The sequence below is a fragment of the Dipteris shenzhenensis genome, chromosome 9 (assembly GCF_047967505.1).
Source record: "Dipteris shenzhenensis isolate YYH24624 ecotype China chromosome 9, Dip_SZ_1.0, whole genome shotgun sequence".
Lineage (NCBI taxonomy): Eukaryota > Viridiplantae > Streptophyta > Polypodiopsida > Gleicheniales > Dipteridaceae > Dipteris > Dipteris shenzhenensis.
In genome coordinates, this window is record NC_141604.1 from 39,072,856 (window position 1) to 39,093,418 (window position 20,563).

General features: G+C 42.4%; 1 protein-coding gene across 2 annotated transcripts; it reads right to left on the reverse strand.

The window, feature by feature from the left end:
• Window positions 1–217: 217 nt before the first annotated feature.
• Window positions 218–4,514, reverse strand: LOC147898616 (uncharacterized). 2 transcript variants are annotated; one of them, XM_087379034.1, is made up of 5 exons: window positions 4,292–4,514; window positions 3,800–4,184; window positions 1,445–3,638; window positions 1,081–1,342; window positions 218–906 (listed from the first exon to the last, which is right to left on the reverse strand). In XM_087379034.1, the coding sequence occupies exons 2-5, from the start codon at window positions 4,150–4,152 to the stop codon at window positions 818–820; spliced, it is 2,898 nt and encodes a 965-aa protein (XP_087235160.1). In that variant the 5' UTR covers window positions 4,153–4,184; window positions 4,292–4,514; the 3' UTR covers window positions 218–817. The 2 variants fall into 2 exon arrangements, with proteins under 2 accessions (XP_087235160.1, XP_087235161.1); XM_087379035.1 differs by having other exon boundaries at window positions 218–917.
• Window positions 4,515–20,563: the final 16,049 nt, after the last annotated feature.

The following is a 20,563-nucleotide window of genomic DNA, read 5'->3' on the forward strand; positions in this document are numbered from 1 at the left end:
ACTCTGGAGATGAAGAGCAAGCTGTGACAGGCTTGCACTAAAGGAAAAGCCTAATCAAAAAGTAGTCCACATTCTCTTCATTCAAGCTACAACTGCTTGTGAAACTATTGTTTTTCATTTTAGTCTCTCCTAAACGAGCATTTCTAAGCAAAAATAGCTTTTAAAAATTGCCCCAGGAAATTGCTTAGAAAAGATAGCTGATAGGACAACACACCACTTAAGATAGAAAGAATTTATGGCAGTATCAGGAGACCCCAACATGGGTGAAAACTTCACAAAGTGGAATTTGCATATCCGCTAACACAGCGGGAACATATATCTAGACGAGCATGCCCAAACTCATCACTTCTGAGCTTATTATTTGAATACAGTTGCTTCGATCTAAGATACATGCATGAGCCACAAACCTCCTGTGAAAATTCCACCCTTATACTCAAAAAGTAATCTAATGCTTCGAAGCAACAGCTCTAAAGAAGCTTAGCTTAGATCATCATTCTTCCTTTCAGGGATAACACAGTTCGATTCTCATTCTCTCTCCCCAGAATGGCGTATTCCCATTTTGATAAGAAGAATGCAACTAAGGAAAAGAATTGGTCTTCTAGCAATCTGCTGACAATTCTCCTGTAAATTTTTACCATACAACCTGCAGGCATTTACCCTGCATAAAGCTCCAATGTGTTCAAGCACTTACTTTTCCCTCACTCTGACAATGATCCAGCATGTGCTCCCTCTGGAAACCCTCCAACAGGAAGGAGCATCACTCCACTTTCGTACTCATCATTTGAACAAAGTTGCTTCCATATAAGATACACTTAAGCTACAGAACTGCAATCCAATGTGAATGTTGTGCATACATCTTGCTAAGCTCAATGCTGCCCTCCATGCTACCGCCTTCACTCAAATTGCCTACAAGAGCTCTTTAACCAGACAGAGAACAAAAATGAGAGGCAACCATGCAGGAAGAGAAGCCATCGATAATGGTGCTCACAATACTGATATTGAAATACAGCTAAATATTTAGCAATTTGAAACCATTGTAAAACCTTTATACATTTCTCTGAAAGTCAAGTTAAAAATTACCGTCACCATAGGTTCCTCGCAGAATAGAAATTTGGCCCTCTTTCAACATCAGGTCTTCATCCAACTTTTCGGCCACCTTCCTCAAATCTGTGAGCTCTAGAGTTAACCTTAAAGCCTCCCTACTCATGTCCTCAGCTTCTTTGCACATTTCATCCCTCTGACTTTTGACTCCTTGCACCTCATTTTGAAGATCATTTAATTCTTTACCATGATCTTGCAAAGCCGCTTGCAGCACCTCAACCTCCTCCTCCTTTTTGTTCAACTGTAAGAGATATCGGTCCATTGAGCAAATAGCAGAGTTATTTACAAGATATAGAAGCATATAGCTGATTTAATTCATATAGCTTCTTTATTAAAAAATCACCTGACGTTCAAGCTCCCGTACTCGTTGATTGGCCATAACAAGTTTCGCATGCAAATCATCGACCTCAATTTGTAAAGAATCCCTGCTGTGGGTTAGTGCCGCAATATCTGCATCTAACTGCTTCAGCTCAACCTCTCTCAATAGCAGTTTCCCACTCAGAACTTTCCACAATAACCTTTCTTCTTTTTCAACCTCTTGTACCTCAATCTTGTCCATTTCCACATTACGTTCCCATGCATTCTCCTTCTCGTCACCATCCTCTAGATCTAAAGAGCCTGCCTTAGTCTGCTCTATCCCATCTCGGTAACACTGAAAGATTCTAAGAGTTGTTTCTGCATCCCTCTTCGCTCGCAATGCTGTTCGTAAACCTATAGAAAGCTGTTGGTTTTCATCCTGTAGAGTGACAATCTGGGCTAGTAACCCATCTATTCGTCCTTGTAACTTCTGATGGAGCTCCACCGAACCTGCCGGTGCTCCTTCATGTGCCAGACTTCTCTCTTGTTTTAGAGTCGTTGCTTCAGCATGCAGTGCATTCATCTCATTTCTGAGAGCCTGTTCTACCCCAGCAAGTCTCAGCAGCTCTCTCTGAAGCCTTACTATGCTTTCACTTCTGCATTCAGAAGAGCCATTGACCGCTTCATCCAATTCTTGCCATAATCCCTCGATAGTCATCTCCTGATCGTTGGAAATCCTACGCAGCCTCAGAAACTCTTTTTGAAGCTCTGAGTTCTCCATGTCCAGAGACTTATTCCTTTGGGCAAGCGTGTCAAGCTCGTCATTTGCAGTTTTCAACTGCTTACATATATCAGCAAACGACTGCTTCAAATCCACTACCTCCGCTTCACTTTCATGGGCTCTCTGCTTCAACATGCATAAAGAAAACTCAGCTTCTTTGGCTTGTGCTCTCCATGAAGCTTCTTTAAATTTGAAAGAAGCAATTATCTTTTGAAGCTCAGCTCTGTCCTCTTCCATCTCAATAACCCTATCCCTCGTGCGTCTCTCTTCAATTTTTAATTTGTCAAGCTTAGCTGCCCATTCTTCTTCCCTTCGTTCAAGCTCCCTTTCCAAACTTTCATGAACGCCGGCTTTCTCCCTTTGGACCTGGCATTCCATCTCCAGTTTCATGCGACTCACAGTGTCAACTGCAGCCTTTTGCTCAGAAATGCGTGATCTGATCTCCGCAGCCACTTCTAGAGCTAAATCTCTCCTCTCCCTGCGCAGTTTGCTAATTTCATGCCTTAACACAGAAAATTTTTGATTCGCTATCTCGGTCGAGTATTCAACCAAACTAACACGGCCATGTTTACCAGCTGCGATGAACTTATCCTCCCACTGGTTGATTTCCCTGTCTAGCATTGCAGCCAGCTCCTCCCTGGCAACAGCTCTTACCTCGAGACTCTGAGAAACCCCGGAATCAAACTCCCAGTCAAGAGCCGCTGCATTAGTAAGTCTGTAACTGTCTTTCAGATTGTCATTGACCACTACAGGTGCGACGGACTCGTCCTCCCTTGAGAGCGATCGCTCATTGAGTGAATGAGGTGACCCTGTGGTCTCTCGTGCATCTCTAACAGTACATCCAGGTGATGAGGATCGAGGAATGGTCTCCAGAACCTTTGCTTGGCAGCGGGGCTCGTCGTCCTCTTTCGATAAGCCATCAACATCCTGCTTACGTGACGCACTGAATTGCGGACTGTTCGTTCTTATTGCTTGCAAACGAGGCTTTTCTTTACCGAGAACCTTCACTAATTTCTCCGCCACCATACGAGCACTTAGGTATCGGAAAGGCGAGTTGGCAGTAACGGGCCTTCCAGTAGTTGAACTCTTCTTCGAATTAGACGAGTCAGAAGCGAAGGAACTTGAAGAGCTCTCTGTGGCTTTCGAAAACAAACTGCTAGAATCAGAGCATTCGCTATAAGACCTTTCGGAGGGGGAACGCGAATGGCATGGAGGCACTAGCACATAGCTATCCGAAGCTCCATAAAAACTCTTCTCAAGCTCCCCATCCGCAGAGCGCAAGAGCGCAACGCTGTCTGGCACACGCAGGAGCCGCATGGAGCTGCTTCGGAGATTGCCTGGTCTAGAAGATGAGTCGAAAGGAGAACGGTTCTTCGGAACGGTGCATGGCCTGTCACGACAATTAGTGCCTTTGTCCAAAGCAGGCTCCTTCGCAAGGCCTTGTTGAGCAACAGACGCACTGCAGGTAGAGAACAAGCATCATATCTTAGCGCGTGTAATTCAGAACAAGTTCAACAGAAGCGCAGCTTGCCCGAACGCATAAAGCGTGTCCTATGAGAACAGGAAAACACAGAGAACAGAAAGAAGTGAAAGGGAGCGCTAATCGGGATCGTTACTCACGGAGACGATGGAGAGGCCAGAAAACGCTGTGATTCTGAGCTAAATTCTTCCCGGCTTTTATTCTGGGAGGTTGCGGGGCGAGAGCTTCGAAGAGAATCCCGGGAGGTAAAGACAAGGTAAGCAGAAGCTCTGGGAGGCTTATGGTCGGAAGCAGGCTTGGCACTCGCTGCCGGGAGGTTCTCGTCCCCGCTGGAAACAGACTCACAACCGGGCCTCCTCAATCTGGTCGCAGAATCCAGAATCCTAGAAGCATCACTACCATCGGTTCTGGACTGCTTTCCATGCGATTCGTCGCCATCGTCAGTGACCAAAGGGCAATTTTCAGAAGGTCTGAGGGGGAAGACTCTCCGCATGGAGGTATGCGATGAGGAAGGCAAAGGCAAACCTGCGCGAAAATCAAAGAACGTTTCGTTGCAAGGATGAGATCCGAACGAACCAAAGAGCGTGTCGTTGCAAGGAACAAATTGCGAGAGCAGAAGAGAATTTTCTTGCCTGGTGCTAGCACTGGAGGAAGAGGGAGCTGTTCGTTGCTGGTGTGAAGAGCTTCCTACTAATTGCTGAAGTGTGGAAGAACAAGGAAAAGGAGAAGCAAGAGTGATTGATTGATTGTTGATGAAGGTGCAAGAAGGAGGAAGCTATGGCGGAAATCTGAGCAATCTGTGTCTCTGCAAGAAGAGGACGCGGGAAGATTATGGACAAAAAAGCAAGCTGTGATGAGATTCCGAAAAAAAAAAGCCAAGAACAACGACGACGATCCTTATACGCCATACATACGGCCAATAACTTGCACTTTATCTCCCTCTCCTTTTTGTCTCCCTTTCATCCTTCCGCACAAAATCTCATCTCCCCAACACTAATTACCTCCTAGGAGAGATGCATTAAGCCTCCTCGCACCCAAACAAAAACACTGCTCGATTTTCGTTCCGGGACAATCGCACGGTCAGTTGGTCCATCGAAGCCTAGACTCTGTAAACCAACCCACCTCTCCCGGTCGACACGCGGGGTCGTGGTGGGGAGGCCATTCCGGGGTCATGTTAGGCCATGGAGTGTTCTCCTAGGTGTGAAATCATTCCAAAGTCCAAGAGCAATATTGCGGCTTTAGGTGCATTAATCAAGCTTGATTCTAAAGTCGTACTTAACTAAGGCCTCCATATTAATCTTCCAAGACTTTAATTTTATGTACTTAATAGGAGAGGTGAGTTAAGCCTCCATGCACCAAAACTAATTAACTAAATAGAGGAAAGAAAGTGGACATGGGGAGCCTTAAATGAAACACTCGTTTTCTAATATATTTCCTAAAAGAATATTAGAATACTCAATATACTCACCAATACTGTAAAGACTCATAAAAGTAAAGCCTTTTATATGGTTTGTCTTTTCTTCATTTTAGCATTTTCTACATTTATTTATCCAAAGTAGAAATTCCCCAACTTAGATATCCTTATAATAGTACATATATATTACTTGTACTTTACCCAAAAGTCTCTAGCACCATGAGTAGAACTCTTAGGAATCCAATGAAAAAAGGAGGCATAAGTAATAAGTATATGCTAACAAAATTGTGGCTAGCTACAAGGGGCAAACTATTATAATTCTTGCCCACCACTACCACATGATTCTTGTGTACGTGTAGACCACATCTCTCACAAAGCGTGACTCGAAATTTATCATCAACAATCCGGCCTTCACTTTGTTGCTTGACCCATTCATTATGAAAGAATCTAATTTTTTGAATAAAATTCATCTGTAAGTGATAATCTGAGTCAACATTGTGATCCGTGGATAATATTGTACACTCCTCATCAGTCAAACCCGCATAAATCCAACAAATTGATGTCTTATAACTGTCAATGTGGTCATGTTCTAGACAAAGTTCTTTTTTCGCAAGCAATCTGTGGATTCCACCTAGAACATAGTACTTGTAAGAATCTGCCTAAAACTTTATCCATGAGTTCTTTGTAGAACATTGATCCCTGTCCACCAAAACAAGTAGTGGTAGCACCTTGGCTGTAGGTTTTGATTTCATTTTTCTCTTGAGGTTGGAAACATGCACTTCATTGATATGTCATAGTTGAAGGGGCCTTTTTTCGACCTTGGGATCAATGGGAGGTAGTTCAATACAATTGACGGGTAGCTCACAAGGTAAAGGATCGACCATCTTTGTCTTCTATACATCTCGCGGGTAGCATTATCTAAATTCTCACCTTGTGGAGCTGACAAGGGTGCACCTGGACCTGAGGGCACAATCTCAGCTTCACTTAAGAGATGTTTCTCCTTTTTTTGCATTTACTACCTTTTGTTCTTGTGTCTTGCACACAAGGTTCTTGAACTGGCTCCTCTTCACTTTGAATCATTAGTGTCGATGTCCACATCTTCTTGCGTATCTTCATCTTCATCAGAGGTACTTGCAGAATCTGAACCACCAAAAATACTCTCCATGTGCTCCAAAAATGCTTGACCAAAACTCTAAAATCCAACAAGAAAATAGGAGCTTAGGAAAAGAACATGCAAATTACAATTAGAAGAACTAGGAGATGAAGAGGAAATTTTCTTACCAAACCTCTTGTTTGCATCGCATCTTCAAAAAATTGTTGTGTGCTTTGGGGATTGACCTCTTGTGGCTCAAAGTCCTTTTGAAAATGGAGTACAACAACTTCAGATGATCCTACTTCACGTTCAACTAGAAAGAACATCTTTTCTTATCTTTGCTCCATTACATTTATGATACATCCAGCCCGTTGGAATTGATTAGTATCACTTGATAAACCTTTACGTTTAGTCACGAGCAAAAAGGTAGTAGTAGGCTCAACTATTGTCCTATGAAGGCGAGGAACTCCCATGGTCAATATCCAACCATTCCCATACTTTGATTTTTTATTCTTTCCCTCAAAAGAATCATCATTGCCAGTAGGTTTTGAAGCCTTTGGAATAGGAGCCTCCATCTCATTTGAAGAAAACTTACATGTATGACCTTTCACTCTTGATGATGTCGACTGGCTTTGCTGTGGAAATTGTTCTGCTGCAAGAAGAGGGTTTTTTTTTAACACTCTCTCCCTCATTGGCATGACCTCACTTTGCTGCAGAGACTGTTCATGTGCAAGAAGCTCTCTCCTTGATGAAGCATTTGGTGAGTTGATTGATCCTGTCTCTACAAATGTTGGACTCATGGGTAGTGCTTGCAAACGAGAAGGAGTCAAGGAGCCTGAACACCCCACCCTTCCTCTTCCATCACCTCCCACCTCAGAAGGTGATGTATTTTTTTATGTTTTGCACTTTTTCTTGGAGCGGAGAAGGTGGGATTGTGATGCCATTGCCTGGAAAAGAAAACTTAAAGTATTGGAGGAAAGAGAAACTAGTGAAGAAGTGCTTGTAGAAAAGTCACACTAGCATGCCCTATCATGAAACACGTTAGAAATTGGATTCTAGAATCCAAACTAAACAAAAGAAGTTTAAAGAAGAAGTAGAGAAGTGGAAAGTAGCATGGAAGATGAAACCAAGAGTGTTGTAAAAGAACAGTGAGTTGCAAATGTAAGAGGTAGGATTCCAGAATTCTAGTTTGAAAGGTACAGAAATATGAAAGCACAATATTTACCCAAAAAACATCTCAAAAATAGAAGTTGAAGAGAACATTGCGAAATCTCTCAAAATTCACATAAAGTTTGTGAAATTAGGAGATAATAACTGCAATATTTTGACCAAAAGAGCACTTTGCTCATTTTAAACATATAGAAATCGTTGCTTCCACTTGTTTAAAAAAGCAAGAAAGACGTTAAATAAAGAACATTTTTCAAGAAAAACCCAAGAAATTTGAACTTTTATAGAATTTGTAAACTAAACATGATTCTTATTGGGAATTCTGACCTCTTTGTAAAGAGCGTCGGTGGATGGAACTTGAGCACAAGGAAGTGCTAAAATTATGTTTGTTACTGAACGGGGTTTTTGTGTGTTGAATGTAGAGTCAGTGAATCTGAACTGAAGGATGGAATTTGATCCACTAAGACTCATGAATATGTTGGAGAGGTCAAAGGAACAGAAGATCCACGATCGTAACCACTTCCCCTTCTTCTTTTCTTTTTGACACGATTTGCAAGATTTCACAGAACCTGTTAGGCATTTCCCCTAGGTATAGAGAACTCGAATTCTAGAATCCAATTTCATGAAAACAAAGGGGTGTAGACAAGGGCAAGAAACAATAGTTTGAAGCTTTTGCATGACGTTAAAGTTGTTTGTGCTGATGTTAACATAACCGTGCTGATTTTTGGGATTCCAGTATCCCAAGTGTAGAGAATTGGGATTCCAGAATCCCAAGTGTAGAGAACTGGGATTGTAGAAACCAACCTTCAAAGCAATACAACAGCCGCAGAGAAGAAAAGGTAGCTTCTATGGTGCTTTTCGAACTTTTGCACTATATTCCAAATGATTGTGTTCCTCCCCAACACAACCATGTTGTTTTTTGGGATTCTGGTATCCCAAGTGCAGAGAACTAGGATTCTGGAATCCAACTTCAAAGCAAAACAACAGGCTTAAACAAGGCAAACAAGCTTTTATGACCCTTTTCGAGATTTTGCGCTATGTTCCAACTCATTGTGTTTTGTTTTGGGATTCCAGTATCTCAAGTTTACAAAACACGGATTTTGGAATCCAAATTACTAAAAATAGAAGAGGAACTCCCCAAGTGAAGGAGTGAAAATTTATCAATTGGTCATACCGTCGCTAGGGATGTTGCCCTCGAACCCCGCCACTTGGGGCTCCGCCCCTCAACCCCCCCGCTATCGGGGGGTTGCCACCCTCGAACCCCTTGTTATCAGGGGAACTACCACAAAACCCCCGTTGATGCTTGAAGTTTAAAAAACCTTCCACTACATGGCTTTTTGTTTTGGGATTCCAAAATCTTTGACATCTTAGTTCGACTCTAGAAGTCCACTCTTCCTAAACTTTGGGATTCCAAAATCCCAAATAGAGCTATTTTGTTTCTTTACAACCAATGTAAGCTTTAAGGTTAGGTTCCAAATCCCGATCTTCATATGAAGTGGATTCTGGAATCCTACTTTCCTTTTCACTAGTTCTAAAGAACCATTTCTAAAAAATAAGACTTCCAAGGTTTGGATTTTGGAATCCTAACTTATTTTCCTTTTGGAACGGAGGACTCGTCTTGAGAAGATTTTTTTTTTCCCTTTGGATGTTGTATATTTTCACATGTAATTATGTTTCAATAATTATAACAATCGGCCCAAAGTACAGACAAGAATATCTCCTCATAACTAACTCTATACCTCAGACTAGCAAAATTTGTTCCTTATCTTTTCCAAATATACGAACTCAGAGGTGCAAGGAAGGAAAGGATACTTCCAAGAATTTCCATACATGATGCAAGTAGAGCATTTTGTTGTAGAAATAATTGCTTGAGGTCACTAGGATTTAAAAAAATCAAGCAAAAAAGGCATCATTTCTTTGGGTTGAAAAGACGGGAACAATTTTTTTTTTTGAGAACTTCAGTGAGAGCCTCCTCCTCCTTGGCAACCAAGTACTTTATTAGTGATATGATGGTTTGCAGAGCAAGCTTCATGAAAGTGTTTTCCATTGGAAACTTAAGAATGGGGAAAATAATTTCAAGCAAAGGACTTGAGGAGTTTCATCCAACTTATGGCTCTCAAGAAACACCACAACTTTCATTGTTGAGACAATGGCTTCCAAGTTTTCTCTTGCTCAATGGGGAAGTCCTCCCAAATTCTACATTTACTCATTTGCCAGATAGTTTCACAAAGAAAGAAGTCTACAATATTTATGTAGATACATTCAAGGAGAGTATGCAAGAATTTCTCTCCCTTCCCTCATTCTTGAGAGTCTGGAGGCAATATTTCTCTCATGTGAAAATTCCTAAGAAGAACAAGATGGGCGTTTGTCAAATTTGTGCAGAACGGAAAGCAAAAAGAGACACCGCAAAGACCAAAGAAGACACGGGTGAGTACATTAGTTTCTTATACAAGTTTTTAATTTGTTTTAAAGGGTACATAATCGAAATTAAAAAATTATTCTCATCTTTTGTGCATTTTTCTCACACATTGCAGAGCAAATTCAAAAAGCTTTACAGATTCATAGAGAACAACAAAGCACAGAAAGGCAAAAGTTGGCAAAGCATAGGAAAAAATGTTTGGAGAAGAAATAAAAGTACTTGGGGTTGGTCATTGATGGTATGGATTTAAAAAAAACCATGCTACCTCACTTCATATGCACTCCAAAAAATGTGAAGGAGGAAAATTTCATCCAATTGCATCTTGTTGGAGCGTTGGTGTTCAATGGTGTCGTCATCAAGAGTGTTCATCAGTTTTCCTAACATTCATAATGATCCAAACTTGACAGTTACAATACTTCAAAAGATCATTGGTGGATGGCCTGGTCAAATAGCACCTATTCTTTACTTGCAGCTTGACAATACAAATAAAGAGAACAAAAATCAAGTTCTACTTGCATACTTGAACATGCTAGTGCACAGAGGGATTTTCAAAAAAATTAAAATTGGGTTCTTGTTGGTGGGACACACACATGATCAGATTGAGTTGATGTTCAGTAGGGTCTCCGTAAAACTTGCAAAGAAAAGTGCCTTCAATCTTCCGCAAATTTGCAATGTGCTACAAGATGCATATGTTCCAATGCCTACCATTGAAGTAACTGAGGAGACATATGATTTTAGATCATATGCAACTGGACAAGGTGTCTATGATGCATCATTTGTGCAGCTCAATGATCATAGGTTTCAACATCAATTTAAAATAGAGAAACACGATGAAAATACTCTCATGTGGAGCAAAAAATATTCCAACTCTGAAACTTGGCTCCCACGAGAGGGACTCAAGTTCTTATTGTCCATTCTAGCACATGCAATAGTTTGAGCTAAGCACATGCTACTCTCTTCCACAAGTGAGATAGCAAGGTCCCAAAGAGATAATTGTTCAATGGATTTTCTTCAGTGCTACTTGAATGAAATTAAGGAGGCAATGTGGGGTGCACATGCATATTTTCCAGCAAGTACACTTCAATGGTGGTACAATTTTTTTATACAACAAGAGAGACTCATTAAGGAGTTCAGATATGATGCAATTCAGCTCAATGTACCCTTTGTGTGGTGTGAAATTTAAGTTTCTAACACAAGCACCATGGATTGTAGTGCAATAGTCAATGACATGCCAATTGGAGAAGAGTTATTAGCAATGATCCATGGAGAAACAAGGGAAATGTATGTTGGCCCTAGAAAATCAACCAAAAGTCGTCTACAAGAGAAGGAAATGTAGGAGGGTAATGTAAATGATGTTGCCTTTTGGGGATTTTTCTTGCTACAGGTACACCTTGGGATAGTAGAGTCTCTTGCAGGCATAAGCTTTGAAATTTTGTCACTTGATTTTGAGAGGTTGCCTTTCTCTCATTTCATTTGCCCTGGGATGATGACAAGCTTGATGGCACCAATTATCCCATGTGGTCATACATGATGAGACATGTTTTGGTTGCCAAGAATTTATGGCATATTGTTTCAGGTTCTGAGGCCAGGCCTACACATAATGCCACTTTTCGTGCTACACGTAATGACTCGAGTTCTTCTTCAAGTGATGGGTCTTCAAGTCGTGATGCCAAAGCACGTGCCTTGATTGCTCTTTCGGTGAAACGGGTTATTATACCTCAAATCTGATCTTGCAAAATAGCTAAGCAAGCATGGGATCAACTTACATCATTGTATCAGGTGCAGAATGAGGCGAGGATTGCCTATCTCCGTAAGTAGTTGAAAGACTTGAAGCTTGAAGAGGGTGTTAATATGGATGCCTATCTCACTCTACTATGAAGGATTTGAAAGACCAGTTGGCCAACATTGATGAGATTATGCTTGATTCTCAACTTGTTTCTAATAACCTTGATGGGTTGACTGATTCTTATCAAGGCTTTGCTACTACATTGAGGTTGGTTGCAGGGGGTAATGCCAATCATTTCTCATTTTGCTCTTCTTCTTCAGGAGGAGCAAAGTCTTGTAAATCGCAATGCTTCTATGGCTAGTGATCAAGCCTTTGCTACTCAGCACAAACACAAAGGCAAAGGCAAGGTTTCAACTGGTAAACCCTCTCATTCCCATGCTGATCATTCACATGGTGCCTCTTCTTCAGGGGATAATAAAAAGAAGAAGAGATGTAACTATTGCAAGAATCCTGGGCATGATATTTATGCATGTAGGAAGAGCATTGCATGTGAAAAGAAGAAGAAAGAGTCTCGTCTTGCAGTATCTGGTCCTTCTAGTGCAGAAGACTGTTAAATTACACGGTGCAGCGGAAGAGAAACTGAACAAAGAATAGAGAGTACACAGCAAACTGGAGATGAACAAAATTTTCCTTCAATACTAATGTAGTACAAATGATGGCTCTATCCACCCGTGCACTCCCACAGTGGAGCTTAGATGGCGATCTAGACAGATACTAGGTGAAGAGCTACTAGCTAAAAGATCTGGACTGATCTGATGCAATGGACTGGGGAGGTCACCTCTTTATAGATATGAGGGCGGTAGTCGGATCAACATAGTCGGTGGAACCGACCAGTCAACCTAGTCGATGAAGCTGACCAGTCAACCTAGTCGGTGGAACCGACTAGTCGTCCATGGAATATTCAGGGAATATTCCCTATACCATCGCCTCGAGGGCTCTCGCCCTCGAACCCCCACCAAGGGGGCCGCTAGCCCCCCAGGCCCCAGCAAGAATAAGGGGCTCCCACACAATCACCTTTCTACCATCAACGGTCTCATTGATAGACCTCATCTGACATGCAAGTCAGGATCCATCCAGTGTCCCGAGCTCACACGGCTTCTCCTCATATGGGGGCCTTACAACTTGAGCACCTTGGACCACTGGTGGTTACCAGGAGGGTGGGGCATTGAGCATATCTAACAAAGACTAGCATGGGGATTTCTTAGTTACATGTTAGTATAATCTCGATGTTAATGCCGAAAGTTATTCAGCTCATAAGACAATACATCTAAGGGGGGCAGTGTCACATGTACCAATAATACATCATATATCATGAAAGGTATTGGGCAAGTTGCTCTTACTTCTGTCTCTGGTGGTGTTGTCACTCTAGAGAATGTGCTTTATGTTCCAGGCATTCGTAAGAACCTCATTTCTATTTTAGCCATTGCTACATGTGGCTTTCAGGTTCTTTTTTATGGTGTTAGGTGTGCACTGTATGATGCTACAAATGCCTTTACCATGGTCTTGACTGGGACATTGACTAGAGGTCTTTATAGACTTGATGCTTATGACAGATGTTTGGATGATGATGCTGCACTTGCAGATGCACATGTCTTTGCTCTTGATTCTACCATGGCAGATACCCATTTTCGGCATGAGAAGTTTGTGCACCTCAATTTTGGAGCTTTGGTGAAGTTATATAAGGATGGTAAAAATGCATATGCCTTCAAAGCATGTTTGTGAACCATGCTTGCTTGGTAAGAGGCACTGTGCTACGTTTCCCAAGGAGGGGAGAGTTGGTGCTTCATGCAAGCTTTATCTCGTTCATAGTGATGTTTGTGGACCCATGAGGGTTGCAGCTCTTAGGGTCTTCTATTATTTTGTCACTTTTATTGATGACTTCACCAAGTACACTTGGATTTTTGCCTTGAAATCCAAATCTGAAGTTTCTTCATGCTTCAAGCACTTTATTGCCTTGGTTGAGAATGAGAGTGGGCTGCACATTGTTCACCCTAATACAAACAGGGGGGTGAATACATGTCAAAGGAGTTTGCTATTTTTTTGGCTTCCCGTGGCATACATTAACAATGGACGGTGCCTTATACTCCTCAACAGAATCCTATGGCTGAGCGAAAAAATAGGTCAGTGATGGAGATGGCCAAGTGCATGTTGAAAGGCAAACATTTGCCTAACAAGTTGTGGTTGGATGTGGTCATGTGTGCTAATTACATCTTGTACAAATGTCCCACCAAGGCATTGCAGACTATCACACCTTACGAGGCTTGGATGGTTCGTAAGCCTTGCATTTCTCACATGAGGACTCTCGGATGCTTAGATTATGCTCATGTGCCTTCACAGACATGCACTAAGTTGGATGATAAAGCTGTCAAGTGCATTTTTATTAGGTATAGCTCAGAGAGTAAGGCCCATAAGCTCTATCAGCCCTTGTACGAGCAAGTGTTTTGTCAGTCCGCGATGTTGTTTTTGATGAATCTTCCACTATGCCTTTGCTGGACTATCAAAAATAGCCCATTGTTGATGCCCCAAAGATTTTTGACAGCTTGATGCCTTTGTTTCCATCCGATGCATGATGTTTCATCTGAGGTTGTACCTCCTCCATCTGTTGGTCATTTACAACCACATGTGCAACCAACTATTCAGCCTGATATGCCTCTCATTGATCAGGATCGTTTGCACAAGGCTCTTGATCAGGAAAGAGCTGAAATTTAGGAGCCCAAAAAGGTACCCCATTGGCTCCTTGACACATTAAAAGACAGCAAACAAGATACTCTACTGCCAGCCTGCACTAGAGCAGCTATTCAGAAAGAGCATGCTTGTTTTGTTGCTTATGCTTTGGTTGCTATAGCATGCAATGAAGAGCCATTATGTCATCAAGATGCCTTTCAGAATGATTGTTGGTTGAAGGCTATGCAAGATGAATTGGATTCTATCCATCAGAATAACCTTGGGAGTTGTGTGATTTGCCTCCTGGCAAGAATGCCATTGGAACTAAGTGGGTTTATAAAATCAAGCGAAAAGCTAATGGTTCAGTGGACTGTTACAAAACTCGTCTTGTTGCTAAGGTCTATGCTTAGCAACACGGTATTGACTTTGAGGAGACTTTTCCTCCCACTTCCAAGATCACTACTATTCGCATTGTTATTGCCTTTGCTGCCCACTTTCATTGGGAGGTACATTAGCTTGATATCAAGACAGCTTTCCTTCATGGGCATTTGTAGGACAAGGTCTATGTTTTTGAACCTCCTGGCTTTGAGGTTGAAGGTTTTGAAAGTAAGGTATGCCACTTGAAAAAAGCCCTTTATGGATTGAAGCAGGCACCTTGGGCTTGGTTTCCAGAATTCATACTCATTTGCTCACACTTGGCTTTCAGAGTAGCCCTATAGAGGCTACCCTTTACATCCACAAGCGTGGGATAAATTTACTAATTTTAGTCCTTTATATGGATGATATGCTTGTTACTGGCATACATGCTCAGCAAATTGAAGATTTTAATCTTGATTTGCAGAAGACATTTGCTATGTTTGATATTGGTCTTTTGCACTACTATCTGGGCATCCAATTCGCTAATAGTGAGGGGGGGATTTTGATGTCACAATCCAAGTACATTGGATAGCTTTTGCAGTGTTTTTAGTTTGAGGATTGCGAGCCAGTATCCACACCATTAGAGCCTGGTTTTCACTTCTCTTCTGAGGATGGTAGTAGTACATGTGATGTCACTCTCTATCAATAGGCAGTTGGTTGTTACCTATACCATACGAGACCTGATCTACAGTATGTTGTCTCACAGTTGAGCAGATATATGCACAGCCCATCTATGCACCATTGGCATGCCCTGAAGCGTATTTTCAAATATCTCAAAGGCACACATCATTTAGGCCTTCTTTATGGGGCTGATACTTCACTTGTCATGCATGGATTTACTGATAGTAATAGGGCTGGTTTTTCGGACACTCGTGTGTCACATAGTGGCAACTGTTTTATGCTTGGTACTTCATGTGTTTCTTGGTTCATCAAGAAGCAGAGTACAGTTGCTACTTCTAGCTGCTGCTGTGAAGCTGAGTACAGAGCAGCCTTTACAGCTATAGTGGAGTGTATTTGGCTTTGGAAGCTACTTGTAGATCTTTATGCATGTCAGACTGCTCCTACCGTCATCTTCACTGATAGTCAGAGTGCTTTGGCTATTGCACAGAATCCTATTTTCCATGCTCGCACAAAGCATATTGAGGTTCACTATCACTATGTCAGAGAGCAATTATCAGCAGGTGATATTCAGTTGTCTTTTGTTCCCACTAAAGACAACTTGGCAAATCTTTTTACAAAGGCTCTACCTCGACCTAAGTTTGAGGCTTTTCGGCAAGCTTTAAACTTAATACCTTTTGTAACTTGATCGGTTGTACTCTGTATAGTAATAGGTTGCTATATCCCTACATGACGAACATGTGCAACCATAACGTTAGATATTTAGGTATCCTGTGTGACGTCTAAGATACTTCAGCCCATACCATGGAGGGGGGTTTGTAGGCCATTCTATGGGTTGTCCATAGGTGCCAGTTATTCCTTGGTATGTGCCTTGTAGGCCTAGTTATAGTCATTTAGGACTATTGGTACAGTTAGTACATGTACCACCTAGGTCAGTTAGGACACTTAGTCTAGTTAGGATAGTTAGCCCTAAGGTTTTGTTATGTTGGCTCCCTCTTGATCCTCCACTCTCAGTTTTATAGCAATCTATTACAGCATCTCGTTTTTCTCCTTGTCTCCTCCAGAGCTTCCATTGCTTGCCATAGCCAACCAAGCCTCAAGTTCTTGACCTGACATTCCCAATAGCCTTTCTTCACTGAACTATGTCATGTCCAGTCCCCTCCCAAAGCCCATCTATCCCCTACCATCTTGACACACAAGTCACCCCAACACTTACCTCGGTCAAAGGGATCATTTGATGCATACACACTCACCATATTCACAAGAAAACCAACCTTAGACATAGATGCAACAATAAACTGACCATCTTCATCTCGAAAAACCAGCTAAACACCTATGTGATATAATAACTACTCCTCCCTTTTCCCGAATATGTGCATTAATTATCCTAACTAAATCACTGACAACCACACATCATCGGGACCACATTTGATTTCTTGAAGGCGAACTATGTTTGCACCCCATCTTCTAATTGCTGCAACATAGTCTTTATGCTTGGGCTTGTCACACCACCCTTAGACATGCTAAGAAATCAAAGACATCCCAACCCTGCCACTCCCCAACCCTCTACTATGCAAATGCTTTGTATGCATCCCACAAGAAATTAAACCTATTCTCTTTGATACTTGCATTCCTTGCCATGTTCTTAACCTGCTTACATACTCCTTTAGCCTGTAGCTTCTCCTGGGTTCCCTTCCTCCATCTGGTTCTTGGTCTTATGCCTTTCTTCCAACAACCTCTTTCTAGTACATGCATCTGGAAGCTCTTCTTTTGCATCTTCAATAGCCAACAAACAGTCACCAGACTTGCAAGCTTCATAATCCTCACCAAATTTCTCCACCACCACCTCAGGCCACTTTCCTTGTAGGGGATCCTGCTTCTTGTTTTAAATTCCTACCAATATTCTTCCCTTCTTACCAACTGTCTTCCAACCTTCATCATCCATTTCATCACCTTCTTGTATTAAATTTCTGCCAATACTCTTTCCTTCTTACCAACTGTCTTCCAACCTTCATCATCCGTTTCATCACCTCCCATACAACTCGCTCCCTTATCCCAGGTTTTGAATTCGATGAAACACACCCTTATGTGAGCTTTCAGCATCCAACCTTCTCAACCATGAATGCTCCCTTGCATGTCATCATTAGCTAGCTTCTTGCTCCCCTTTTCCTTCGGTCCACTCGACTCCTTTGCCGTAGCTGCATTCGACTATAGATTTCCTCCGTGATCCTTTGGAGTCAGCATTTTTCTACATGATATCATTCCTCTGCTCCGTTCTAGTCCCATCCAATTTGACTTGCTCCGGAACATTATTTGTCCTATCATCCCTAGCCAAATGTGAATTCTCTTCATGTCTTGGGCAACTATGGGCATAGTGGCCCATTTTCTGATAAGAGACAGTAGGAATTCAGAAATGGTCCAAACCAAACCTTCTGTGTATACACAACCTTCTCTGACAGATGCACAACCATAAAATAAGGCACCAGCTTACTGCGATCCCATATAATCCATTCACTTTTAGCTCCAAGCACCTTATGAATAGACGTTGGCACAACTAATATCCTTCCAAGAGCATTAGCCACCAGATCAAAAGACTTCCCCATCCATGCAGACATCAGCTTTTCCATCTCTATAAACAACCCATTGGCCTTCCTTGTAAGCCTCCTTCACTTTGGTCAATTGTATGGATTCATCTTGAGCTAATTCGGGGTGAGCTCCTCCAAGATCCATATCTTGATGCCTCTCATCTTATTACTTTTCTTGAGAACCTTACTTCTTGTCCTCCTATAATTGAGTCCCATTCAATCTGAGGGGTTGTTGCTATATGTGATTAATCTTTTCTGCCATGTTTCCTTCATGCCAAGGTAGTCCTCCTATGTGTAGACATTGGGTGATAGCAAACCCCTTTTCATGTACTTATACTTCTTCATATGCTTCACTTTTGTTGAATTTAGTATCCATTGTTGATTTTATTGTCCATTGTTGTTGTACTTTCCTGTTTTATTCATTTGACTTGAGTCGTAAACATGTCTTGGAATTTAGTCACCAATTGTTGTGTAGGTGCTTCTCCACTACGTATCTGCAGTACTTACTGTATGATTTCTTTCTTGCCATTTCTCTCCATCTCCTACACTTTCATCCTAAGGGCTGCAACCCTAAGCCTGAGCTCTCTTGTTTCTTGTTATACATAGTAAATCTATTCATGTGGATCTATGCCTATCCTTTTCTCGAATGTCAATGCGTATGGGTTGGGTGTTGCTGCAATAGTAGAGCATGAGGGCTTGCTAGCCAGAGTAGAAGAACTAGTTTTGTTTTGGGAAACTCCAAAGTGGCCTTCATAGATTTGAGAGTCCCTTACTAGGACCAACCACCCAAGCTAGGCTAGGGGCTTAGAGGTAGTAAGAAATTGAAAGGAATGAGCTGCAAACTAAGCTAAGGAGACCTAAAGAATAACGAGGCATCTTGAAGGTGGCACTGATATAGGTTCTATCGCTTGCTATGTGCTACTGATAGATAGGTGGGGCTATGAATCAAACTATTGATGGGCTGATGCACTCGATGGGATCTGGACCTACAATAGGCACTAAGGGGCACAATGGGTGTAGAGAGAGAGACACACACACACACACACACAGAGGGAGGGAGGGAGGGAGGGAGGGAGAGAGAGAGAGAGAGAGAGAGAGAGAGAGAGAGAGAGAGAGAGATGATTTGATTTTGATATGGTTCTATTAAATTTTGCTATGAGACCCTTTAGAATCTATGGTACTAGCAATAACTATCAACCAATAGTGGTCCCTTACATCCAGTGAAAGAAAATATTACATAGTGAGTATTTGTTGAGCAGCTCATGCACGCGCTGGTCCCAGTACCTTGTTACAATGTTCCAAATGTTGGAGAAGTCACCTCCCCACATATAAGTCCCCTTATGAGGAGAGCATGGGGGAGGTGGACCTAGGGTTAGGGTTGCCACATGGGTAACACTTTGGTTTCCATATGGGCAACATACCCCACAAGGAAAAGTCTAGAGAGGGGGTTGCACATGGGCAGCACCTCACAGTACTATAGCAAAGAGATTTGGGACTGCCATGTGGGCAGCAAATAGGTTGTCATATGGGTAGTACAACAGAGGTCATACCTAGCATGTGAGAGGATCTCTAGAAACTTGGAGCTACATTGATATACCATGTATTAGTACACAACTCATGGCATGGCTTTTCAATCCCACAACATAGGTATGATAGTACGGAGCTATATGGAGGTGTCCATCGAGTAGGGCATATGGAGATATTGGAGAGGATTCAAAGGCCAAGAGAGGCTTGAAGCAAGTGTACAAATGGTATAGAAGGACTACGACTAGTTCATGCAGGGTGGGGGGCTGGAAATAGGCCCAAATAGGGCTGGAGGTGCTTGGTCCATTGGCTGCCTACCGTGCCACACTGTCAGTTCCATTCTAGATCTCAACCTTGAGCACGTATTCGTCGGTACACAGTCCCGTGCACACAGAGCCCTCAAGTTCAGAGGACGCTATGAGTTTCAACACTAAAATGGGGGGAAACGAATCCGGGGGCCTCCATGGCTCCCAACTCTAGCTCTCTAAGGCCCGAATTCCCCACCCCTTCCACCATAGCCTCACATTTGAAGGAGTCATTCTCCAATCTCATGGGACGGCTCAGCTTGGTTGACCCCGATCAAATTAATCCAATCACCAGGCAAAATAGGGTGGCCAAGGAGCAGCAAGACCCACCACCATATGCAGTATCTCGTAATGCACCAAGCAACCCCATACCCATATTAGCCAAGGGACCCTCAGGGCCACACATACAGCTCTATGAGGGATGGAGGACTAATCAGATGGACTTTGGGGATAATATCTTTTAACAATCAATGGCCCCTCATCCAATCTATTTGCCACTTGAGGGGGAGCTCCAAAGAGCACTTCCTTCCCCATGGCTTCATCCTATAGGCCAGTTCCAAATGCGAACCTGCTTGTATACCAAGGCCCATACTGGTAAGACCAGTAAAGCGGCAGCACAAGGAGAAGGTGCTAGAGAGAGCCTACGAGAGGAGCAATTTGGCAGGGCTTTGCTTCACCAAGCACCCCAAGAGCTTGCCCTACAAGTTTGATCCACCACCCTTGGCGGTGAGCATTTTTAAACCACAAGATTGTGTGCCCAAATTCAAGACTGAAGGGAGCTGCTTGATGTGCATGTGGAGGATGCATTCTAGGGAAGGAGAAGCTTTGTAAATGTGGCCTCGCTATACATAGATTATCTCTCATTTTGATATATTGCTTGCCCAGTGTATAAAGGAGTGCCACACAATAGAG